At 38.0% G+C, this 25,955-nt stretch overlaps 1 protein-coding gene across 3 annotated transcripts; it reads right to left on the bottom strand.

Annotated features, from left to right (window-relative positions):
• Positions 1 to 1,228: 1,228 nt before the first annotated feature.
• On the bottom strand, positions 1,229 to 25,955 carry BPGM (bisphosphoglycerate mutase). 3 transcript variants are annotated; one of them, XM_012744747.2, is made up of 4 exons: positions 25,717 to 25,955; positions 15,645 to 15,691; positions 14,614 to 15,275; positions 1,229 to 2,181 (listed from the first exon to the last, which is right to left on the bottom strand). In XM_012744747.2, exons 3-4 carry the CDS (start codon positions 15,212 to 15,214, stop codon positions 2,003 to 2,005), a joined length of 780 nt encoding a protein of 259 aa, XP_012600201.1. In that variant the 5' UTR covers positions 15,215 to 15,275; positions 15,645 to 15,691; positions 25,717 to 25,955; the 3' UTR covers positions 1,229 to 2,002. The 3 variants fall into 3 exon arrangements, with proteins under 3 accessions (XP_012600201.1, XP_012600199.1, XP_012600200.1); XM_012744745.2 differs by lacking the exon at positions 15,645 to 15,691; XM_012744746.2 differs by lacking the exons at positions 15,645 to 15,691; positions 25,717 to 25,955 and adding an exon at positions 19,719 to 19,853.

Genomic DNA, 25,955 nt, shown 5'->3' with positions numbered 1-25,955 from the left:
TTGTTGAATTTCTTAAGTTCTATATAAATTCTTGTTATTAGCCCTTTATCGGATGTGTAGAAAGTGTTATGTGAAGTTTTTATAAATGTCTCTTCTGTTCACATTTACTTCAGCCAAGATCTCAAAAACAGTAAGACTAAATGATATCAGAAAGTTTCCAGCAAAAATCATCCCTATCTTGGGAAGCCTGCAAGATTCCAAAGTGATTGGATATGATGGTTGCTTTGTATGCAGAAGCACATCATGCTGCTAGAGGGTCCCCTGGAAGCTGACACCTAGATGCAGGACAACAGAAGAATCCAACTCTAGGATCTTTAACTGCATTAAGACATGGGCACTAACCAGGTTGTAAAAATCACAGACTAATTCCAGAGTTGAAGTTATTTAAAAATGGTATGAATTACAGTGTAGTCATAGGTTTGGAATTCTAGGGAGATCTGGTAGTTACATTCTTGACCCTGCTCTTTGAATTCTAGAGTATTATTTTGTTCACCAAGAAAACTAAAGGGGCTACATAGAGAAACTAGTAGTCAGTAATAAATGTAAAGCATCTACATTCCATGTCCTTATGCATCACAGATGTGGCCAGCTGTGAGCAAACCAGGTTTATCTCTTCTTCTCAGCCATCGTCTTCAACTAATTTCTAAGAGTCCTGAATTACGGATCAAATGGAGACCAAGCTGTAGCAAATAATTAGTTCCATCAAATGCCAATTTTACTGTAAAAGAGATACAAATAAAATAATCTACCAATAGAAACCCATGAAAAAATGGTAAATATCTATAACACCTATTATAGCTGCAAATGTTTTACATGACTTTATCACTAAAATATATGTGACTTCCTTTGAAATAGAGCCAATAGCTTAAAGGAATGATGACTCACATACCTCCAGCATCTAAAAACATACTGTGGAAAAGAGTATCATTAAGATAAATAAGCAATGAATTGTATCCATGGCCTAGCCTGACTAAATCTATGCTACATACTAATGAATGACAGATATGTGACAAGTCCCAATATACCATTCCCCCTGCTCATGTTTATAAAATTACATGCATTATATTCTACCTTCCTTGCCCTGAACTTCAATTTTTAGAAAATCATGAGTGTCTGTGTGTTGAAACAAGTGCAACTCTTCGAGTGATACAGGAAGATATGAGGCAAAGACTATTTCAGAGGCCCACCTAAAATTCATCAAACAAATGGAGACACTTTGGGGATGGCATTTTCAGTCACAGAACTTTATTTTTAAACTACCTGTAAGTACCCAAAGATTAAAGTTCAAAAACAAAAACAAAACAAAAAGAGAACCTAAACAGCCATAGTTGTCCATATGCTGCTTTTCCAGTGGCCAAAGAGGAATTCTACTAATTGTCAGTCAAAGATATCTCTGGACAAGAAGACAAGTTTAAGGGCCTTGCTGTTGTCTGTGTTGTTGTGATGTGGTTGTTGGCTTTCTTGGAGGAAGAAATCTGTGACTTTCCCATTTAATGGGCCTCTAGTCTTAACTATCAAAATATCCCTTTTCCTACAGGAAAAGATTAGTAATAAATACTTACAGTGTATTGTTTAATATCCATTATTGTCATCCCAGAAAATTTTATTAAATATAAAAGTTAACTACTTATTGGAATAGTACCGGTCAGTGGTGACTTGATAATGACTTGTTGAATGATAAATACCTTAAACTTCATCTCTACTTGTTACTCTCCTGTTTCAGAGAATTATGACTTTGATTAAACCCCACTGCTTACTAGTTTGGTGAATAACTCAGACAGGGCTAGCAAGAAAGCTAACACAAGGTTTATGACATATGTACTCAGGAATCCTAAAGCCTTATCTGGGCCAAGATAAGTTACCTAGTTACCTATACAAACTCTATCCCATGGCCAAGCTCTGAAAAATCTGGAAAATCAGGGGAAAAAAACAGTTTAGTACCCATAACACACTGCATACCACTCCTTCTGCATCTATTTCTAGCCAGCACTTGAGAAAGACTTTATTGTTTGGCTTTTTTCACTTTTCCTTGATCTTCCACTTTCTTAATGGCTGCTTGGATAGCCTCTTGGTCACCAAGAAACTGGTGAGGCCCAATAGCACGCAGGTTTTCATCCAGTTCCAGAAGAATGGGGACTCCAGTAGGAAGAGTAATGTTGATAATGTCTTCATCTGAGATTCCTGTTGATTCGAAGAGAAAGAGACAAGGTGTTTAAGACAACTCAAGAGGAAGTTCTGTTTAATTATTTAACTTCACATTCATTTAATACCATTTAATTCTGTTTCTGAAAACATGCCAGGTGCTGTGAGGGATTCCAGCCACAATTTCTAGAAGCCAAGAACCTTCTAGAAATTAAAGAAAAAAAGAAAGCTTAAGATTCACACCAAGCATTAAATCTTAGGACAGGATATCTTTCTTTTGGGGCAACCCATTCCTGGCTGTTTTCTACCTAAATTGGAAGGGAATAACAATTATTTTCTCCATGCCCACATTTATGTATTTTCTTTTCCACAGGAATCATTTAATCTTGAAAAATCAGAAAGTGAACTAGGAACATTTTCTGTGTTTTTCTTTTTATATGTTTTCTCCAGACTGGTACTAAAATTAGGACTTTAATCTCCAAATCTAATGTATTTTATTAGAATATAATTTATTTTCCAACACTGAGTGAGTCTGGAATACCCCAGGCAAGATCCAGCCAAGCAAGAATGCTTTCCTAGATGCTGAGGGAGCAGAGTTAAGGAGAATCAGGAAAAGGTTTTATAGTAAACAGCCCTTATTTACAGGCTTTGTAAATGGGCTTCATTCTCCTACTGTCCCTTAACATCCCCAGAGAGGAAGGTATACATCAGGCATCCTCAAACTACGGCCCGCGGGCCACATGCCACCCGCCTAGGACATTTATCCAGCCTGCTGGGTATTTTTGCCACCGCTGCCTGTCCTGCTTAGCAGCCGACTTATCCCAGGCCAACACTGCATACTCTCCAACGGTCTGAGGGACAGTGAACTGGCCCCCTGTTTAAAAATTTGAGGACCCCTGGTATACATAATAGTCAAATTATCTTTGATCCTTTTTAAAATACAACTGATTATAGATAATTCAACTTTGACCAGAAGAGCTATAGTTGCAGTCGTAGCAATGGTAGTAATAACATTTTCATTATTACAATTACTTTTAACAATAGACAGCTAATATGTCCTGAGTACAAACTTCATGCCAGATACTCTTCTAAGCATTTTATATGCATTAACTCATTTAATCGTCATTGCAATCCTATGAGGATATGAGCTATTATTTCTCCATGTAAAAAGTTCTGACAGACAGGTTAAGTAAACAACTCGAGAACACATAGATAGTAAATGGCAGAGCCTAGATTCAAACTCAAGGGGTCTGTACCTACTGTATAACACCTTTCAAGTTTCTCTAAGTTCAAAATGGGCAAGGAGAAGGTAAAGAGATGGAGTCAGCCAATTAAAAGGCAACTGAAAGTATTAAAATTATCTACTTTAAAAACATACCTTTATTAATTATATAGACTTCTAAATTCTAACCATATGCTTCTGTTCTTTAACAGAAAAGACCTAGGTGAAGCAAGTTCTGAAGAGAGCCAGGGTTTGTCTTTACTTGATGGAGGCACAATAAGTTGTTACCACTTACTTATTAATGCACTTTGCCATTCTAATTAGCCTTTGGTCCTAACTTTGAGCACCAGCCAAGAGTCACAGAATCATGGCACTGGATCCTTACCACAGCGGTGGTTCTTTATTATAATTTCATGTCTAGGTGCATAACAGCTACTTAGTAACTCTTATACCCAAACTATCCATACTCAAACCGCTACAAAACAATGGAAAGCATCCTAACTTGGAAGACGGTGTCTCTTTCAAGTGTGCTGCCCATTGCCTCTCCCACCCATCCCACCTCTGTATATACTAACTATCTAATTGTAGTGAAGTAACCTCTCTGGACCCCCAAACCCCCTGTCAAATTAAAAAAAGAAACACACATTCTTCATTTTCCAGTATTACAAAAGATGCAGGATAGGAGGGGTGATTTAAAAGAGAACATACATGAAAAAGCATAGTACAGTCAGTCTTTCTTCTTTCCCTACTAGGAATTCCCTTCTAGGTAAAAGATTTAAAGGAAAAGCTGTGAAGACACTACTTTGCCCTGCCAAGCCCCCACCCCTACACTGAGACTGTATATAAGATTATCATCACAAACTAAAGCTGGCAAGAAGAGGTCAATTCAGACCAGGCATCCAGCTGTTTAGCAGGGAGATAACTGCCCTAGATTCTAAGAGCCTTCTGGCTCCATCAGGTCAGAAATGTCAGCTGGCTGTCCAGTAGCTGCCACATGCATCTCTCGGGAAGAGCAGAAGGGGAATTAAATGGCATGTTGGTTTGAGCTAGGTGGCCACTGAGGCTTTAGAATCCAACAATTCTCACTCCCAACTCCAGGGAAAGCTCTGGAGGCCCCCAAGCCTAAATAAAGGGCCTTTTATATACATAATACTCTGGGCAAGGACATACATGATCTTGGCCAGGATTTTGCATCCAATGATCTATGTCTTCATTTATAAAATGAGAAAAGATAGTCTGTCCCTTCTAGCACCAAAGTTCCTTTATTTTATTCTTTATGGTTAAGAAAAAGTAAGAGGCACCTTGGAGGCATGAGAAATATGAGGACACTGAGTACTGTTTACAGTTGTCTATTGTGAAAGGATTATGTTTGATCTGTTTCCAGGCTATAAGCACACTGTTCGTTGAATTGGAGAGAAAGACAGATTTTATAGATTTCTCCAATTAATCTAAATTTTCACTGTAAAAATTGATTTGTTAGGCTATAACTAGTATAAACGATCATGTTTGATTAAAGTTTATCAGAAGTAAAAACTATGAGTGTACCTATCTAACAGCATCTTGGATTCATCACTCATAGACCTGCAACTTTATGATGTCATCAACTATTAAGGACTTTAAAGATTGTACTTCCATTCAACATTGTGTCGGAGGTTCTAGCCAGGGCAACTAGGCAAGAAAACAAAATAAAAGGCACCCAGATTGGAAAGGAAGAAGTAAAACTATCTCTACTTATAGATGATGTGATCCTACGAACAAACTATTAGAACTAATAAATAAGTTCAGCAAGGCTGCAGGATACAAGATCAATATAGAAAAATCAGTTGTATTTTTTATATAGTAGCAATGAGTAACATGAAGTGAAATTAAGTAAACAATTCCATTCATAATAAGATCAAAAGAATAAAATACTAAGAATAAATTTAACCGAAGAAGCACAAAACTTATATTCTGAATACTATAAAACACTGTTCAAATTAAAGAAAACCTAAATATATGGAAAGATATCCTATGTTTATGGATTAGAAGACTTAATATTATTAAAATGACAATATTCCCTAAATTAATCAATTCAATACAATTCCTATCAAAAATCTCAGCTGATATTTTTGCAAAATTGACAAGCTGGTATTAAAAATCATATGGAAATCCAAGGCACTCAGAGCAGCCAACACAATCTTGAAAGTTTCTGATTTCAAACTTACTTCAAAGCTACAGTAATAAAGATAGTGTGGTACTTGCACATGGTATGTGGTACTCACATAATGATAGACCTAGATCAATGGGATAGAATTGATTTCTAATAAGTGTGCCAAGATAATTAAATGTGGAAATAATAGTCTTTTCAACAAACAGTTCTGGGATAACTGCATATCTACATGCAAAAGAATTAACCCCTACACTTCATATTTTATATAAAAATTAACTCAAAATGGATCAAAGACTTAGATGTAAGAGCTAAAACTATAAAAGTCCTCGAAGAAAACATAGGAATAAAGTCTTTATGGCCTTGAATTTGACAGTGGTTTCTTAAATATGATACCCAAAGCATAAGCCATAAAAGAGAAAATAAACTGGGCATAAAAATTTTAAATGTTTGTGTTTCAAAGAATACCACTCAGAACGTGAAAAGACAACCCAGAGATTCAGAGAAAATTTTGCAAATCATATATCTGATAAGGAACTTTTATCTAGAATATATGACTGTTGTACTTCAACAATAAAAAGACAAATGACCAAATTAAAAGTAGGCAAAAGATCTGAACAGACATTTCTCCAAATAAGATATACAAATACACACAAAAATACGTCCAACATCATTAGCTATCAGGAACATGCAAATCAAAACCACAATGAGATACCTCTTATACCCACTAGGATGGCTACAATTAAAAAGTCAGATTATAAACAAATTTTAGTAAGGGTGTAGAGAAACTGTAATCATGGACCTAGACTAAATTACTAAATCCTAATAAAAATGGACCTAGACTTAAATTCTGGTCATGTGACTTGTCTATGGTTATTTCTACCACCACGATGGAAGGGGAGAGACAAGAATGTTTACATATATGCTCTGCCCTTGTTAAGGCTGGGTACTAACTGGGCATCTTCTGATACACCCAGTGTTTCCAGGACTGGTAAGAGGCATGAACAGGTTTGTATGATCCCCTCAAAATAGCTAACACACTGGGATCATGATGGGCCTGGTTTAGGGGTCACTGTCTGTGACTTTAGAAACAAGTTCTAGGTCTTCAGCAAGGGCTAGGCTAGGAGCACATATGAGACTCATTTGTTTGACTATGTCTTCAGATCTAACCAGATCCAACAAATCCTCTCCTTAACAGCACCAATCTCAAGCTCTTATCTAACTTTTGTGTGGGACCACATTAAAGAGCCAGCCTAAACAAACGCCACCAAAACTGTAATATTTAAACTACAAAGGAAGGAGAGTTTAACAAAAATAGAAATGTTTCCAATGAATAAAGCCAACATTCCACTTTAAAGACTACTTAAGCCATTCACACAGCAGACTAATTACTTACAAATATTTAAAATACTTAGACTGGTTAATAATCAGTCAATGTGACTTCAGTGACTGAAATTTTAAAATAGCAAATTAGGAAAAACCACAGTGAAGCTATTACTCATTACCCAATTTTGGCATAAGCTACATTCATCATCCTAAGAAAATTAAGCAAGCAAAACTCCTAAGGCTAGGATAATGCATCTGAACTGGGTTAAACCAGACAGAATTAGTGCTATATTATGTAATATCCCATTACAAAGTCATTCACTGGGACATCATATCAAAGTTAAAATGATACGCAGGGAATTGGTTCCAGGACTCTGCAAATACCCAAATCCACGCATGCAAGTTCAAGTGGCCCCGTGGAAATGATATGCACAAAAAGTTGGCCCAATCAACTCATTCAAGTGTGAGGACACACTTCATTCATTCCCCATTCATTCCCTACTTCCCTTCCCACTCAAATGAGTCATCTTCAAACCTCACTGACAGACAATTTGTGATAAGAGTTCTGGATTCTTCTATGGCCAATAAGCTGAAACAAGAGGTTCTGAATTTCATAGACGATCTACCTACTTTTAATTTTAATTCTTTAAGGTTTGAATGCTATATATGTACAACTTAAAGATAGGCTAGGGCAATCTGAATATTATAATGATGATAGAATAACAACCTCTAATTTACAATAAGGTAGAGAGAAGAATCCATTCCACATTTAATTTCATATTTAAAATAGCCTATACTGTTTAAAAATAAAGGTTTCTATGAATTGATTTTACTTACAATAAAAGAAAGCTTAAGCACACCACCAGGCAACTATTTGCCTCACATGAGAGAGGCCTGAATTGGTTGCTTCTGAAAATATCACACTAAAATGCCAAAGGTGACTAACTCGTCAGTCCCCATTCCCACAGCTAGCTGACCTTTCCTTCCCGATTCTCTAATTTCATCTCATCATTCCTTTGCCTGGTTATGCATGCAGCTGCACACAATTCTTTAGGGATCAAGTCTGTCTTGCATGAGTGTCTTGCGTGCTACTCTTTATTCCAAACATGGAACTGCTTACTTCTATGCTTGAACTCAGACTAAACAATATACTTCCTCTGGCAAGATGTAGACTTCATCCATGCTTTAGTTTGGTACCTGGCTTTTTCTTCAATGCAGGCCAGCAGGAAACAAACAGGAAATGACTATGTCAACCACAGAGAAAGAAACACACGCCTGTCTGGAATGCTACAGAACAAGATGCTTTTAGACATTAGGCCTATGTTAGAAGTTTTCTTGGTGGTGCTTTGTGAGAAGTGTGTCTGAACCAGTCAGGGGTGGTCCCTGATTTAACTAACCTGGACTTACTAGCACAGTACAGGTAATTATTTTTGCTTCTAAAAAAAATCAGCAAAGCAGTCCCTTAAGTAGGAATTTTCTTACTATATAATATTCTGTATGTTTTGTTTTCTTTCTTCTGAAAGTATTAAGAACTACTATCAGATTAAAAATAAAGCAATCTCAAAATCCTAAACAGTTTATAAGCAGAGATATTATATAAACAAGTCATTTAACAGGGTAGAGGCCGTCTTTATTAGTCAAGAAACCTGTCCCAGGCTTTGACATATGGTTCCTATGTTTGCAATTCTTATACAAGAGTGTCACCTAACTCCGAATCAGTAGGACTTGCCTCTCACTGTACCATTCACCTGCACTGACTCCAGGAGCTCCTTGCTGACCTAATCCTAGACTAGGTGGTTGTAAGAAGGAAGAAAAGAAAATGGAAGCCCCAGTTAAGGCTACAGATAAGCAGAGGTAGTTCTCGGATGAAAAAGCCTTTATTAGAACAGCTCACAACCTGTAACATTAACAAAACTCTCAAAACAAAATTTCATGGTCCAGCAGTTTATACACAACTTCTCATGAAGAAGAACTCTTTTAACATCCTTCCCTATAGTGGCCATGGTTTGGGTGCTAAATAAAGTCAGCACCAGATAGCTCAAATAGCTCCTAAAGCCTTGAGAACACATAATAAATGCTCTCCAGGTTAGGTTTTCAAAGGCACAAGTAAGTGTATGTAGCAGCCTTCACTTAATTTTGCTAACTACCAAACAAATCTAGTCTATTATTTTGTGGAACAAAAGGTTAAGAGTCCCAATGAAGACAGTGGTGATTTCACTGGACAAAGATGGTCTTTTTTGAGGTATAATTTACATACAGCAAAATTCACCCTTCTCAGTGTACAGTTCTATGAGTTTTAATAACTGCATATGGTAGTATAATAACCACCAATCAGGATATAAAATAGTCCTATCACCACCCAAATTCCCTCATGCTTCTTTGAAACCTGCCCTTTCCCCACTGGTCTGTGTTATGTTCTGATAGTTTTGCTTTTTCCCCCAAATGGCATATAAATGGAATCATACAATCCATAGTTTTCTGAGCCTAGTCTCTTTCACTCAGCATAATGGACTTGGGAGTCATCCATGATAGTGGGTGTATCAGTAGTTTGCCCCTTTTTCACTAAAGGAGTTTCTTTAAGCAAAACAGCTTAGTGATCAATGACTGATCAAATGAAATAAAAAATATGACCTGGATACACTAAACAGCAGAGTAAAACACAGCATTGAACCATAGCTTTCCAGTAAGCTCAGAGCCATGTTCTAGTCCCCACATAAACAAGATATGTCTATAAAATGTCTAGAACTGTGCTTGGCATGTAGTATGTGCTCAAAAAGGCCACCCTGTATAGTTGTGCTAGGGAGTGCCACTCACAGACCACAATGTTATAACAGCAGTAATAATTTAAGACTCAATTCATTGCATTAAATTACCTTTTTATAGGTTACCTGCTAAGGATGCTTTTGACTCCTCTTCTTACACCATTGTATTCCAAATAAAGAATAGATCAAGGGAAGGACTACTTTTCAGAAAAAAAAAATTTAAAAGCCAGGTGATAACTGTGTGAGGAGACTTTGAATGGGGTTTTGGGTAGACTTCATGATCCCCATTAATTACCATGATCGTGGCCAAGTCATCTGAAGTCTCTTTTGGGGTTCATTTTCTTTAACAGCACAGTTTTCATTTTCCTTTTACTTAAAAGTAAAAGGAGATACTATTAATCATTGCACTGGGACCACAGGTATTAACCAGAAAATGGGTGTATGGTCATATAACTTTATAGTAAATATAAACTGGTAATTAAGGTGGTAAATTTTATATATATATACATTTTACCAAAATAAAAACATACATGCAAATGGCAAGTAGGCCTTCCCATAAGAAGAAAATCTTTATCTTCCCCATAAAGTAAGGGAGATACACTTAAGTTTTGGAGTCTTAAAAAGTTAGCATCTAAATGCAATGAAATATTTTCTGTTAGACTGGGAATTTAACAGGTACCACATGGAGCCCCGTAACTAGAGCTGTTGAAAGTGAGACATACAAGACAACAGGACTAACACAGGTGTTCCTATTCTGGTGAGTGTTTACATCTATAATAAATTTTAAAGGGGCTAAAATCTCACTAAATTAATAGAAATGTGGAAAAATAGCACACACTATTTCTTCTGAGGAAGTCACTTAAGCTTAATTCTTACAGCTGTGATATAGAATAATTAAGCCTTATTTTTCAATGTACATTGTAAGAGGAACTTTATTAATGCAGATTGGCATTTAGAGCAGCAGTCCCCAGACTTTTTGGCACCAGGGACCGGTTTCATGGAAGACAATTTTTCCATGAAAAATTGGGGTTGAGGGAGCAGTGGAGCTCTGTGGCCCGGTCCACAGTCTGTAGGTTGGGGACCACAGAAAAGGGCCCCTAAGACAAGAGATAACTGATTTAGGAAGTGATCCTAAAATTCAATCCAGCCTATTTCATGCACATGACATAGTTTCTTCCATGTTGGCGTGGGAGTTAAATCACAGGTGGGAATCACAGCAACATCTAAGAACTATATGAATCTTAAGCCCAGAAAGGAATAACCTTGTTCTACCCAGGAGGGGTGGGCCTGGATTACAAACCACCTTTGTTATTTTCCTGTGGACAGATCATCATCACATCCACTCTATTTGTTCCTGGGCTATGGGCTTAAGCTCAGCTGCATGTTCTGGCTTTTCTGTCAACTTTTTCCCTTGAATGTCTGCCATCCTCCTTGGTCACCAACTCTGCATTTCCATTCTCTATTTAGTTCATATACACCTCTCTCCTCCTGCAGACATCACCTTCCAGCCCTGTTGCCTTTCTCCATGCTCACATTTCTCCTTGCCACTCCAGTCTCTTCCTACAATTTGCCTCTTTGCACACCAACCCCACTGTTTTAAATCAACTATCCCCTAAATAAAAACATTTCCTATAAAATCTCTTTATAGATAGGGATAGGAGTTACAATGTAAGGCTACTTTAAATTTCATTAATCTCTGAAAGGTTATGTCGTTTCACACATTAAACTTAAAAAAAGACCCTCAGATGAAGGGCTGGAAGCAGCCTAAGGACTAACACCTGCTCATTTCTTGGCCAGCCCTCTAAGTTCACTTCTGTCCCAGTGGTCAAAGCTGCATGTTTACTTTTCTCTTTATTCTATACTACACATCTGTGCATTTCTGCTTTATCACTTCTATATATCTGCCTAAACTATTGCTTTCTAGGCCAAACAATGACAAATAGTTTAACCTTTCAATTCTATTTATTAAATTTTTTGCAGCTTTAATGAGATATAATTTGCATACAATTCACCCACTTAAAGTGTACAATTTAATGACTTTTAGTATATTCATAGAGTTGTGCAACCATCACCCCAAGAAGAAACCCTGTATCCATTAATAATCACTCTCAATCTCTCCCCATTCCAAGCATTAGCTAACAAATGCTCTACTTTCTGTCTCTCTTGATTTGCCTATTCTGGACATTTCACATAAATGGAATCCTATAATATGTGATCCATGTGACCGGCTTCTTTCATATAACATAATGATTTCAAGGTTCACCATGTTGTAGCATGTATCAGTACTTCATTCCTTTTATTGCCAAATAATATTCCACTGTATGGATATATCCCATTTAATTTATCCATTCATTAGTTGATGGACATCTGGGTTGCTTCTACCTTTTGGCCATCACAAATAATGTTGTTATGAAGGTTTGTGTACAAATTTTTGTGTGGACATATACTTTCATTTCTCTTACGTATTTTTATGGGTTGAATTGTGTCCCCCTCAAAAAGATAAGTTGAAGTCCCAACCTCTAGTACCTCAGAGAATGTGACTTTATTTTGAAATGATCTCTCTCAGAGATAATCAATTGAGTAAAAATGAGATCACGGGGGTGGGCCCTAATTCACTATCATTGGTAGCCTTATAAAAAGGGGAAATTTGGACTAGAAACATACACGCAAGGAGAATGCCATATGAAGATGGAGGATTGGAATGATGCTTCTATAAATCAGGGAACACCAATGATTGCCAGCAAACACCAGAAGCTAGAAGAAGCAAGGAAGAATTCTCACCTAGAGTCATCAGAGAGAACATAACCCCCCTTCGACACCTTAGTTTAGGACTTTCATCCCCCAGAAAATAAATTTATGTACTTTCTTACAGTGACATTAAAAACCAAATCCAGGTATATACCTAGGAATGGCACTGCTGGATCATATGTACCTCTATTTTTAACCCTTTAGAGTAACTGCCAGGTTGTTTAAAAAAACAGGTATACCATTTGATTAAATTATTTTTCAATAAATTATTAATGGTTTCAAAAGCTCCCTCAAATGTAAAAAAGTAAGCTTTCCTAAGTCCAAACTTGTTCTCTACATGTAATGCTCTCTCTGCCCTCACTATGGTGACAGTCTTCTTTACTACCACTTCTTAAACTTTCCTCCTATTTCCCTCAAAAAGAACATTAACAAATAGTTGCATCATCAGTATGCTTGAGGAGGGGTATCTGGACTGCACTGTGTTTGGGGCTACAGGATCATCTCAAGGACATCTAAACTTGAAGAGTAAATGGTATTAAATAGCGGGAGACTTTTTCTAAAGGAAGGACTTCCTTGCGAAGGGGTGGGGTGGAGAAGATCCTGAAGGAGATGGTGGCATTTTCTTTAGGGAAGAGAGCCTGGCCACAACAAGATCTAAGTTTCATTTCTGGAAAAAGGAGTTGGCATGATCAAATAGAATGCATTTTCTCACAGAAACTTTGAAATTCTGAATTTCAGTTTCTTGTCCTAATAGGAGCCTCATTACTTCTTCAACAATAAAATATTATAGTCCATTAATGAAGTTATATATCATTTAATCAAATGTCTGATTATGCTGAATAAGAATAAAACCTTTTATGTAGCTGAGTAAATAAGATACAAACACACACACACACACACACACACACACACACCACATGAACAGATCAAGTGCCACATCGAGCCAAAAAGTTTTTAATAGCTAATAAAGTCTGTAGATTTTAGATCTCTGCATGATTAATGGATGTCAGCTATATCAGTAATTATTTGGCTCTTGGCCATGTTATAAAAATTAGGGAAAAATAATCACAGGCTAAAGATCACTTCATTTTGTTACTAATAACCTACTTCACATATAAGGTCAACCTTTTCATTTTTTATAGTGTCTTATAGAAAAATAAAGCAGAATGAAATGGAATGATGGAGAAATGCCTTCTCTTTAGTAAGCTGCTGACAGTGATCAAAGGCAGGAAAACACCAGACAGCAGACCACTCAAAAAGCACAACCCTCTGGGATTAGTGAAGGAACAGAGGGGAGCAAGAAATCCCCATAAGGTGTTACAATGCAAACTGAGACCCAAAATTGGTTACCTTGAGTCCTCAAGAGTTCATTTAGTTCATTTTACTTAAGAAGAATGTAACAATACAGAACATTTTAAGATACATTTAGAACACAATATCAAGTAATTAAAATAAAATTAAGGTTACATATGATCTCAAAATTTTAGAGTCAAGATAAATAAATAAACCAACTACCCTTTTATTTTTTTTCCCCCTACTTTCTTCCAAGTAATGACTAAGCCTGGTCTGGAAAGAGAGGACTGGAACCAGAGAATTGCTCAGGAAACCTAAGTCTGGAAACATAGTAATCATTATTTAAAGCAGGGAGAAAGTGGGCAAAACTAAAGTCTAGATAATTTACTTAAGCTGAAAAACTCAAATTTATTTTCAACACCATTTCTACAATTCCTTCCCTTCCTAGCCTCCTTTCATGGTCCTACAACAAAAGCCATAGAATCTTTTAGACCAGTACTTTTCAAAGTGTGGAACCCCAAGCAGCAGTATCAGCATCAATTAAAAACTTCCAAGAAAAGCAAATTCTGGCTTGGGTAAGGCAAAGTCATAACATGTAGCCAAAATGTTTGTACCCCCATAATATCCTGAAATAAAAATAAAAACAAATTCCAAGGCTGTACCCCAAACCTACTGATTCAGAAGCTCTGAGGGTGGGCCCAGAAATCTGTGTTATACCAAGCTCTCTTATGCTCCCTAAAGTCTGAAAACCATTGCTCTAGATAGTATGAATGGAAAAGGCACAGGTAGCATGAATGGAAAAGGCACAGGAGTTTTCAGTTATAGAACCAAGATGATTCTGAAGTCTGAAGCGACAAAGGGGAATGGAGAAGGGAAGTCTACTATGTAAATGGTGCATTATGAGCTTAATTTCCAGATTAAGGCCCAACTATAACACTTAGCAACCTCTAATAAGTAGTACATAAAGCTGGTACCTTCCAGATGTTTCAGGAGTGCCCTACTGCTATTTCCATGAGCAGATATCAGAACGGTTTTGCCACTTAATACTTCAGGAGCAATCTTTTCATTCCAATAGGGAAGGAGTCTCTCCAGAACATCCTTTAAGCTTTCAGATCGTGGCAGCTGATCCAAGGGTATATCGCACACTTTATACCTCCGGTCATCGTGGATTTCGTGGTAGTAAGGATGAGATTCCTCAATGGGAGGTGGGGTCACATTGTAGCTTCTTCTCCAGAGCCTCACTTGTTCTTCACCATGATTCAAAGCCATTTGCTCCCTGTTGAGACCAATCAAGGCTCCATAGTGACGTTCATTTAAACGCCAGGAGCTTTCCACAGGAACCCATTCCTGCCCCAGCTCTTCCAGGATCAGCCAGGCTGTGTGGATGGACCGATTAAGGACAGATGTGAATACACGATCAAACTCAAAGTTCAGTGCTCTGAGTTGCTTCCCACAGTTCCGGGCTTCCTCCATTCCATCACTGCTAAGTCTCTGATCCACCCAGCTACAAAAACGATTCTCCTTATTCCAAGCACCCTCTCCATGTCTTAACATAATAAGTTTGTACTTGGACATGCTGATGTCTGAGCTTCTTTGGTGTTTTCAAAGGGGCTAGTGTTCAAGGACAGTAATACATCTAAAGAAGAAACAAAAAGTTTAAGTTACATTATTCATTCAACTGACTATCTGGAAATGGAAGCACAATGTCACAACAGCCAGTTTCTAACATAAACTAAAATCCCTTTGAACAGTTGTGACGTTAGACATCCGGTAACTCACACACAATGGCCCATACAAGCATATTCTACAGATAATTAATTACAGGGAATGCAGTTGACTTAAATTTTCTGATGGCTGGATAGTATGGTAATTGTATGATGTAAAATGACAGAACACCACATTTTAATGGCATGCTGTGTTTCCACCAGATAAAAAGGCAGTTCAGGCTTACAGTAAAGAGGATTTAATAGATTGAGTTATAGAGGTCTAAAAGTATGACTAGTACCTGGGAACTCCCAGCTCTTAGCAGCTGACTCTCACTCTGTTTTTCCTCTGGTAGAAAAAGAAACATTGTCTCATGTTCTTGTTACTGACATTGCTAAACATGTTAACTCAATGAACCACCACGTATATCTGGTATGTATTATTGATTTGTAGTAACTAGCTCTTCAACGCCACAGGCTATAACACAAAGAAGAAAATTCTAAGGCATGCAAGACACAAGGCCGTTCAACATTCAAACAGCATTAAAAGTGATTTAAAGTGACATTAACAGTTAATGTGGTATTCATGTAAATAATCTCTCACCTGCCTCAAGATACAGCTTTTAGCAGGAATAAATCTGGATGAGAAACAAACTATCAAATGCGAGCAGCTGAGAGATGCTGCTGTGGGTTATCAGGAGCAAGGCTGTGGGAGAGGAACCACACTGATAAGGAGGCCTGCCTCCTCCTGCCTAGACCTTCAGACATCCTGCACACACCAGCCACATGTTAACAGAATCTAGTAAAGTGGGACAGGTACCCCTCAAGCAATTCTGAACTCCTTCCATTTAAACTACTGGCCGAAAATCTGCTGGGCCCACTGTGCCCCAGGAGATCTGCACAGCCTGCCTTCATTCTCCTTGTGGTGGACACGTCTATGCCGACGAATGCTGCTCGCTCTCCATGCCCAGAGGTCTCCCCCTTCACCCCAGTGTTTTCCACACCAGCGAGTAAAGATTATATGAGCGCTGGGGCCTGGTCTTCTGCCGCTCTTGGCAAATTCCATTAACTGGAGATTTTCTGTCCTGCTTGAAACCTCAAAAGCTCCATGTATAATAAATATTCAGCAATTAGTTAAATAGGAAAAGTCAGTCAATAGTACATTCTGTGTGATTCACCCACAGTTATATAACAATCAGTGACAAAGTTAACTGGAATCTGCATCTGGTTTCTACCTTTCTGTAGTGATTCCTAGAGAGTCGAAAAGGAAAAAAGTGTTTAGAATAAGGTTTTTTATTTCAGTGGAAGGCAAACAGAGGATCTAAGGGAGGAAATCAGATTGAGGTGATTTACAAGTAGTCATGCATAGTTTAAGGAAGGGGCTATGTTCTGAGAAATGAGTCCTTAGGCAATTTTCTTATGCAAACAACACAGAATGTACTTATACAAATCTAGATGGTATGTATACTTCTATTGATACATATTTTTTCATATGGAAAATCAAGTGTCCCAGAACCATTACTGAATATCAATCATTTCCCCTAAGTGATCTGCATTGCCAATGTCAAGTACCATATATCCGATTTCTATATATGTTCCATCATAATTTCATGAGACAAACCACATGAGATCCATCACTGACTAAAACATCGTTATGTGGCACATGACTACAGCTGAAAGGCTACAGAAGTTAGGATTACGATTTCCCTTTTTTGTCGAGCATAGGTTTGAAGCTTCAGTGCATATGGAGCAGGGAAGCACTAGGGAACTCTGGAAGTGCCTGAGTTCAAGGTTCAGGTGAAGGCATCTGACAGAGCTGAGAATTCCCAGGGAGAGAGCACAATGTCTCTACTCTCAGCCTAGAAGATGCATCTAGGTGGCAGAAGAAGAGAGGAGGGGACAAAAGATACCTGGGCAGTATTTTGCAAGGTGATTACCTATGCCCAGGGGCAGAATAATCATGAGGCTAATGAAATGAAGCTCAAGCTCCAGGGCCACTCACCTGGGAGCATTCCCATGGATGGGGGGGGGGTGTGGGCATGTGTTCAATTTGCAAAAGAAAGATATTTTTGTATTGTTTTTTACAAAGTCCCAATCTGCCAAGTAGTAGGAACTTTGTGCTCATCAAAAACACTCTTTGTAACCATTTATTGTTTTGTTTCTTTTGGTGGTAGTGGAGGAGGGGGATGGAGGAAAAACAAGCAAGCTATCAACCATTCCCCTACCTCAACCCTTAGTTTATCTTGTCAAGCAGGAAGCCTCTGTAAGCTAATGAAGCTATTTGCCCTTCAAATGAAGAAGGGTAAAGTAAACAAATTTTGTAGGCAGAAATACTTCTCTATCATCTTTTGATTATGAACTATATCAAGGGAACAACAACAAAAAAGTAGCAATAACAACAGGAACACTCAGGCACTCACCACCAAGCTTTATAGTATCATTTTCCTATATTTGCTTACTTTGCAAAGCTTTGGGTTTTCTGTCATTCCCTTGAGCATGGCAGGTTCTTTCTTGCCTCAATAGTTTTGCACATACTGAATCCTACATAGGACACTCACCCATCACCTCCTCCCCTCCACTACCACTTCAGTCCCATCCTGCTTTAGGTAACCACTATTCATCCTTTAGATCAGCTATGTCCAATCAAAATATAATGCAAGCCACAAATGTAATTCTAAATTTTTTAAAAGCCACATTAAAAAATAAAATGAAATAGGGAGAATTAATTTTAATAACATTTTGTTTAATCCTATGGTCCAAAATATTATCATCCCAACATATGAGCCATATAAAAATTACTAATGAGGTATTTTACATTTTTTTTTCATAGTAAACCTTTGGAACCTGGTATTTTATACTAAGAGCACATCTCAATGTAGACTAGCCACATTTCCAGTGCTCCATAGCCACATGTGACCAGTGGCTACCACACTGGAGAGGACAGCTGTAGAGCTCAGCTTAAATGTTATTTCCTGCAGGCCAGTGGTTCTCAAACTTTAATGTGTATCAAAAATCACATCAAACAGATTATTGTAATTAAAACAGATTGCTATGCCTGCCTCCAGAGCTTGATTTGGTAGGTCTGGGGTAGGCCTGAGAATCTGCATTGCTATCAAGTTTCCAGGTGATGCTGACACTGCTTGTCTGAGGACCATGCTTTGAGAACCTCTACTCTAGGCAGATTTCTCTGCCCTTTCTCTTCACCCACTGGGAAGGAGGCTTTCCTGTTACACTCTTGTAGCACCCTGCTTTACCACATTTGGTGCACTTGTGATAGGTGGCTGGTGCCAGATTACTTGTTCAGTGTCTATGTGCCCTGTTAGACTGGAAGCTACACTGAGGCAGGTCTTACTGCTATCTCTCTAGAACCTAGCATGCCACTTCACACATACAAGTCATTTAGCAGATGTGCTGACTGAATCAAAGTCAGACAAAAATAATTAGATTGTGCTAATGAGCCTAAGGCATGATAGTTTAAGGGGTAATTGCCAAAGTAAAAACAGTCAGCTGGCAGGGGCAAGACATTAGGAAGCATTAACTCAAGAATCCCCTGTGTATTTAACAGCAATCAGGAGCCAAGAATAACTATCCATTATAGTTCTGTACCCTGTACTTTAGTTCTGTAAGTTTGGCTCATGGATGGCCACTATCTCCACAGAGAAAAACAGAGATTCCATTGACTTGTTCAAAAACATATGGCCATTACATGGCAAACTAGGTCTGAGACTCGGGTCTTTTGCCTCCAATCCCTGTGCTCTTTCTTCTTCACGACTAGAGATCTTAGAGTCGTGGTCTGAGGATCTGGGCTCCCTTGGCTTCACAGGAGCATCTCCAGTCCCAACTTGTCCTTCTAAACACAGGCAGCCATTTCATAAAACACAAACAAACAAGGTGAGCATAAAGGAGGGGATCAGCTCATTACAGCTCTTGGGAAAAACCCCAGGGTACAAAATCAAGTCAGGCAATAATCACCCCAACTTATAAGAGGTACTTTACTAAGAATGTAGACTCCCTACCCCAAATTAGAAACTATTCTTTTTAAAACCTCAAGCTTTGGTGTTTTGTTTAGTTTTTGGTAAAACCCACCACCCTACAGTTGGTTCTTAAGGTTCCTAATTTATCCCACAGCAAAAGTTATTGACACTTAAATTAAGTAATAGTTTTAATCAATAATTTATCTTATACCAAAAAGAGAACACATCGGTTATTGAATTATCATTCTCTTGGGTTTCTTCCTTTTTAAGGTATGATCTGGCTTAAAGAAAAAGTTTACTAAGCAAACATCTTTTGTACAACTCTGTATCTCATCCCCTCTCCCCTTCCTCTTCACTGTTTTTCTTCCCTCTAGCTATTCCTTTTATAGCCCGGTCACCTACTTTGTGCCTTTCCCACTCTACTGAAATGATCTCTCAAAAGACTTCAGATCAGTACTTTTAACTAAGTGGAGACCATCTTCTCTCAGGACTCACGCTGCTTTGACCCCCCTAAAGCTGACTACTTCTGCCAAGGAAAAAAAATCCACTAAGATTTTGCTGCTGCTTTTCCTCTAGCTCTTCCATTGTTACATCTTGATCCTGGGTCTCTGCATTTTCTTAACCACCTGCAACTGTATTATGATGATGATGGTATTAGTCACAGTAGCTGACATTCACTGTGTGCTCACCATGTACTTGGCACTGTTTATATAAATCCTCAACCACCATTCCATGAAGTAGGCACTGTGATTACTCCTATTTTCCAGATGCAGAAGCAAGAGGAGAAGTTCAATTGCCTAAGGTAACACAGGTTATGACTGGCAGAGCTGGAATTCAATCTCGGACAGGCTGGACGCCAAAGCCTATACCTGTGTCCTAACCCTTTCTGTTACACTGCCACACTGAAACCCAATCTGTCCTCAATCCTTGGAAACTCTTTTCTCACTACCTTAGTCACATTAAAACGGATGACTTATAAATTGAAAGCTTGGCCTAAACACTCCATAATCTCCCTAGCCTGATTAATTAATCCATTCTTCAAACATGTGTTGCAAACACCATTTGGGGATGGCCCAGTGCTGGGCCTGTGAGGCATATGGACTCCAACATGAATTATGTGTTTAAAAAACATAATTGGGGAAAAGTGACATGTACGTGTGTATCATTAAAGCTCAAAGTAATTTACATCATGAGGAAGCACCACATTCATAAAAGGGAGGTGGGAAGGGAGAGATTATTTCTAAGTAGGGCTTCATGGACATGGCACTATTTAAACTGGATTTTGAAAGATATTTAAGATAGATATTTACAGAAAAAGGAAAAGGAATTCTAGCCTAAAGCACAGTTAGTGGAAGCCAAAGACCAGTGCTTATAGAGAACCCATTCAAACTGGCTGGGGTATACGAGGGCTGTTCAGAAAGTATCCAGCATGATTGATATAATAAATGTCTCTATTTGGCTGGATACTTTCTGGACAGCCCTCCTACGTAGGGTGATCATATCCTGATTTGTCTGATTTCAAAAAAAAAAATTCTTCCCATAAATGCCATGATAAAATTGAAGTTATGTTTCAAGATGAGTATTCTTTTCATAAGGCAGGGACAGAGAGGGTAGACAGGAAAAAGATGCAATTATAGAACAGTATTGTTTTAGGTCTGCTTCCCTACCATAATTATTATTAGGGCAACTTTTACACTTAAGTGTCCCATTTGGAAAATAACATGGTCACCCTAAGTATAGGGTATAACAAGGAAGCAGGAGGAGACTAGCCTAGAAAGATAAGACTGAATAGTGGCTCAAGAAGGGCCTTATGCCAAAGAATGTAGGTTCTTCTATAAATATTGGGACATTACTAAAGGTTTAATAACATGCATTTTAGGAGGATCAGGTAGCATTTACATATACAGAGACAGATGGGAAAAACTCGGGTATAAATACTAGCTGTGAGGTTTCTGCAATAATTCTGGTAACATATAATGAAGACCTGACCAGGATAAGGCTGTTGAAATGAGATGAAAGAGAGAAATGTGAAAGACACCATACCTTAGCTCAAATGTTAGCAGCTTTTTCTGTAAAAGGCCAAATAGAAAATTTTTTAGTCTTTGTGAGCTACGTGGTCTCACAAAGCCTGAAATATGTATAATTATGCACAGTTGTATAATTCTGCCATTGTGGATGAAAGCAACCACAGATAATATATAAATGAATAAATGTGGCTGTATTCTCATAAAATTTTGTGTATGGACACTGGAATTAGAATTTCATATAATTTCCATGCACATGAAATATTATTATTTGATTTATTTCAACCATTTAAAATGTAAAAACCATTCATAGTTTGTGGGCTGTTCAAAAACAGGTAGCAGGCCAGAAGGCCTTACTATGCCAATCCTTGGTCTCACCAGATCCCATACTCAGATCTACTAATCACATTAACCTTTTTAACCTTTCATCATACTGTCATAGGTAATCCCAATAAAAACACCAGATTTTATTATTGGCCAGAACTGCAAGTACCTTGAATAATAGAATCCCATTCACAATTGTTTTTATCCCTCACTGAGCACATTTAAGTCAGTCTGAGTACCTGACTTTTGTTTAATTCAATTATTTAGGAATAGATTCAAGATAGAACTACAGGAAAAAAGTGATTTATCCTATAACCTCTTTCAAAAATATAATCTGTGATTTTTGACATACTTTACTCCAATTAGATATCTTCATAAATTATGTCACAGTGCCTCACACTTCTGGTGAATGTACACTTGCTCAGGAGTAGGGGGTATGCAATTGCCTTGGCAATAAACAAATGCGTGATTCAAAGAATACACTTTGCAGGTAACTCATAACCTTCAAAGACCTTTCACTATGTAGGTACTGAAATTCCATCTAACTTAGCTATAAAGCAAAAAATGTTCTTTCAATAAATGCCACCATAAGATTGAAGTTATGTTTCAAGATTAGCATTCTTTTGGCAAAGCAGGAACAGAGAGAGAGAGTAGACAGGGGAACAATGTCCATGCAAGGCATTGCATTAACTGAAGTTACTCTTCTAGTATTTTTTGGAATCTCTAAGTAGTTTCAACAAATGCAGCATGATCATCTTGCTGCTGCTTCCTATTCTTGCTCTCCATTAGACCATATAATTTCACATATGAAATTGGGTAAAATATAATTTTACATGATATTTCCCCCACAATTGAAGCTTCTCTGATATAACTCCCCCCATAACTGAGGTTCATCTTGTTTTTCAAACTAACACTCCTGGGACTTTGCTTCCTTCCTTACATGTTTGAAAATTAATAATGTCTAAGACTCTAGTATCACAACTCATGAACAGGTTGGGGAAAAGTTCTAAAAATGTGGTTTTTCTTCCATTTCCAAAAATTTAGCAAGAAATTTGATCAACAATATAATGTTGAAGTAATATAAAATATAGGAAATAGAACCAGAGTCACTTTGACTCAAAGTTTATGTTTAAATATTAAATATCCAATTGCTACTCTAGACCACTCAGATATTTTCCTTGGTCCAAATCCTCACCACATATAGCTCTGAGCAAGTTTTAATGCCCATTGCATTAGGAATCTAACTTTATAGAAGATGGGCTATGTTTGAGGACAGAGAGAAAGAAAGGTTAATTGTGTCTCTGACAAATTAATAAGGAATGGTTCTCAATAGAAATTAAATCTGGGGCTCAGTTCCTAACAGCTTTTAGCATCATAACAAAATATGCCTTCCCCCAAATGAAGTTTAATATTAAAAGTTCAAACATGACTGTACCTAAAAGTACCTAGTATTCTATATTCTATTACTTCTCCTAAAGCTTTGTAGTAACTTTTCCATTTGTATTTGCAGTCATAAGAACATCTTTTTACCAGGAGCAAATTCTACCACTCCTACGTGTTTTCCAGACACTATAATCCTTTCATTCTCCAAACTTACATCTACTAATATCCCCTACTGATCACTTGTTACAAGAGTAAAAACCATAGCAGTTAGACCCCTGATCGCAGGGAAAAAATACAGATGTGTAATGACATGTGTATTTTCTTCAGTCATGTTGCTTGTTCTAGCCTGTATGGCATCACCAATGTGCACAACACCCACCCACCTATCTCTGGTCATTTACTTTCTCAGGATAATAGCTTTTGTCAACACAAACTGTTTCCACCAAATCCTAAAGGTTTGAAGCAAAAAAACCTGGATGTGAGCCCAGCTCTGCTATTTATTGACAGTGTGGTCTTCTTGAATAAGTTTTCTAAATTGTTTGGACCTCAGGTTCAGTATCCATAAAGATGAGTATAATGAAACTACTATCCTCAAGGGATTATTAGGAAAATTAAATGAGATTATAGTGAGGCACTCTACCAAAAAGTGAGAAGTAGAATGGAACAGATTTTGACGGACTCATGAAGAAAAGCACAGATCTCAGGCTTATTAAAGCAATCCTACCTTGCCAATGATATGAATAGAAGCAAAAGATGGAAATAAAGTAAAAAGAGGCTAGAGTTAGAAATGAAAAGCTTAAATTTGTGTTGGAAGAAGGAATGCGATCAAATACTGTGGTGTGGGTGATGGTGAGATAGAGTCCTAGAAGCATACCAAATACTAAGTAATATTCTGCAACCCATATGTTTTAGTGATGTGGTTAACATTCAATTTCTATTTTATAAAGTATGCTTTTCCTATATTTGTGACCAAGTTTTAGTGAAAGAGTTCTGTTATTAATACTTTTTGCACTATTTTGTTACCTCCAAATTTGTAGTTCTCTTCCAACTACACCTGTCCTGTCACCCATATAAATATCCCCTCACACCAGATTCATCTCAAAGATGTTTCAAGAAACTGTTCAGTTCAAACATTTGTGTGTCCTCTGTTCTCCAGGCACCAGACACACAAAGATGAAGGCCTACGTAAATTAAGATGTATCAATCACTACTTAAAATAAAAGGTACCTCTTAATCTCAACCAACTATACAAGGCAAAAGAAGAAAGACTAAAAGATCTACCCAAAATTAACAGTGGTTGCCTCTGAGTGATGGGTAAGGATGACAGTTTCTGTCCCATTATACTTCTGTACTGTACAAATTTTCTACAACAGTTTGTAGTTTAGTTTAAATATGAACACAAAAGAACTTACTCTTTAAGCTGGAAAACTTTTACTTGCTAACAGATTGGTACAGAATTTACTGCAATGAGATTCTGCTTGTGTACCTGTGATGAAAATTATCTAATCCTTTTTATTTTAAAACAGACTTTTACAGGCATGGACCTCAGAAATAATCTAATGCAACATCTGCTTTTAAAAATTAAGAGTCAGAATTGAAATGATACATTTAAGATCACACAAATAGTAGCAGTTTCAGGACTAAATCCAAGGTGTCTTGACTTCTAACTCAGAGCTCCTTCCACTATGCCATTAGTTTGAACTATGCTTCTCTAAAGTCCACCACGATCTGGGGAGCATCTGTGGTTTATGAGATGCTAGAGGAATACAATGATGGATAAAGCCTAGTCCCTGGACTCAGGGGAAACAAGTTGACACAAGTTCTGCTTTCATGGTAGGAAATCTTAGTAACTACTGGTGGTGAAACATAGCATTTGATTGTTATTCCCCTCTGAAGGAGTCTGCACTCAGTTAATATTGTAGTTCCGCTCAAAAACTATAAGCCCGCCATAATTTGGAAGTGAGGCAGTAGGGAATGGGAGTTATAATAAAGTTAGCTAACAACCAATTATCCTTCTAAGCTTAACTGCAAACCTAACTTCAATAATGCATTTTTATTGACCTTCTCTAGTGTAATACCAGGCCCGGCCCCTTAGAAAAGACAGAAATACACTTACCTTTGTATTTTTAGTGGTTCTAAAAACCTCTGATTTGACTCCAGATTTCAGTGATACATGAAACCACTGCATATATTTACCTCCTTCTCCTTTCATGGCATTCAAGTTTTTCTGTCTTCTTACACAAAATGATAGGGCCAGTCTGCCATCACCCTAAATACAGGGCACCCTCAATGCCCTGCTTCCTTCCAGGGAACCTTACTACGTACTCTTCAGGCTCTGCCACACCGAGCCTCAGACGTCCAGGAGAGGAGTTGCTCATTCACTTCAACTTCTATTTATTCTTGCCTCAAGACACCTCTACCAAGGCGGCTTTCTCCTTTCAGTTGACAGAACTGTGACTGCCTGAGAGGCTCATGCTGAGAAAGGGACAGCGGAGAGAGAGCCGGCGAACACGCGAGTGTCCCAGCGTGAGGGGTGGAGTGGGCACCAGACTCCCACCAAAGACTAAATGGGGGAAGTAAAGGCCTCCCTCACACCCCAAAATAAAACACCACATCACTTAAAAACGGAAACATTCATAAGAGCAATATTCTAAAACAAGATCACTCACCTGCAAGGATGCCGGCAGCGGCAGAAGCAGCAGCAGACCCTCGGGTCCGCCAAGCAGCCAGCACCTCCTACAACTCATCGTTGCTGTCGGCATCTAAGCTCTTTTCTATCCCCGCAGCCACAAGGGGCAGGTCCAGGGGCTCTGCCTATTGGCAGATAGAGCTGTCATTCCCTCATGGCCGCCCCCTACTCCCGGGACTGGCCTCGGTCTCTTCCGTTTCCCATATCCCTTGAGTAAAA

Source organism: Microcebus murinus, chromosome 9 (genome assembly GCF_040939455.1).
Source record: "Microcebus murinus isolate Inina chromosome 9, M.murinus_Inina_mat1.0, whole genome shotgun sequence".
NCBI lineage: Eukaryota > Metazoa > Chordata > Mammalia > Primates > Cheirogaleidae > Microcebus > Microcebus murinus.
The sequence above is the reverse complement of the archived record's forward strand: the minus strand, read 5'-3'. Positions and strand labels throughout refer to the sequence as shown.

Bases quoted from the DNA above. Each gene is read 5' to 3' on its own strand.
- BPGM (XM_012744747.2), bottom strand. From the start codon at position 15,214: ATGTCCAAGTACAAACTTATTATGTTAAGACATGGAGAGGGTGCTTGG. The intron at 2,182-14,613 runs GTACCAGCTTTA...TCGAATCAACAG, and splicing joins ACTCCTGAAACATCTGGAAG to GAATCTCAGATGAAGACATT.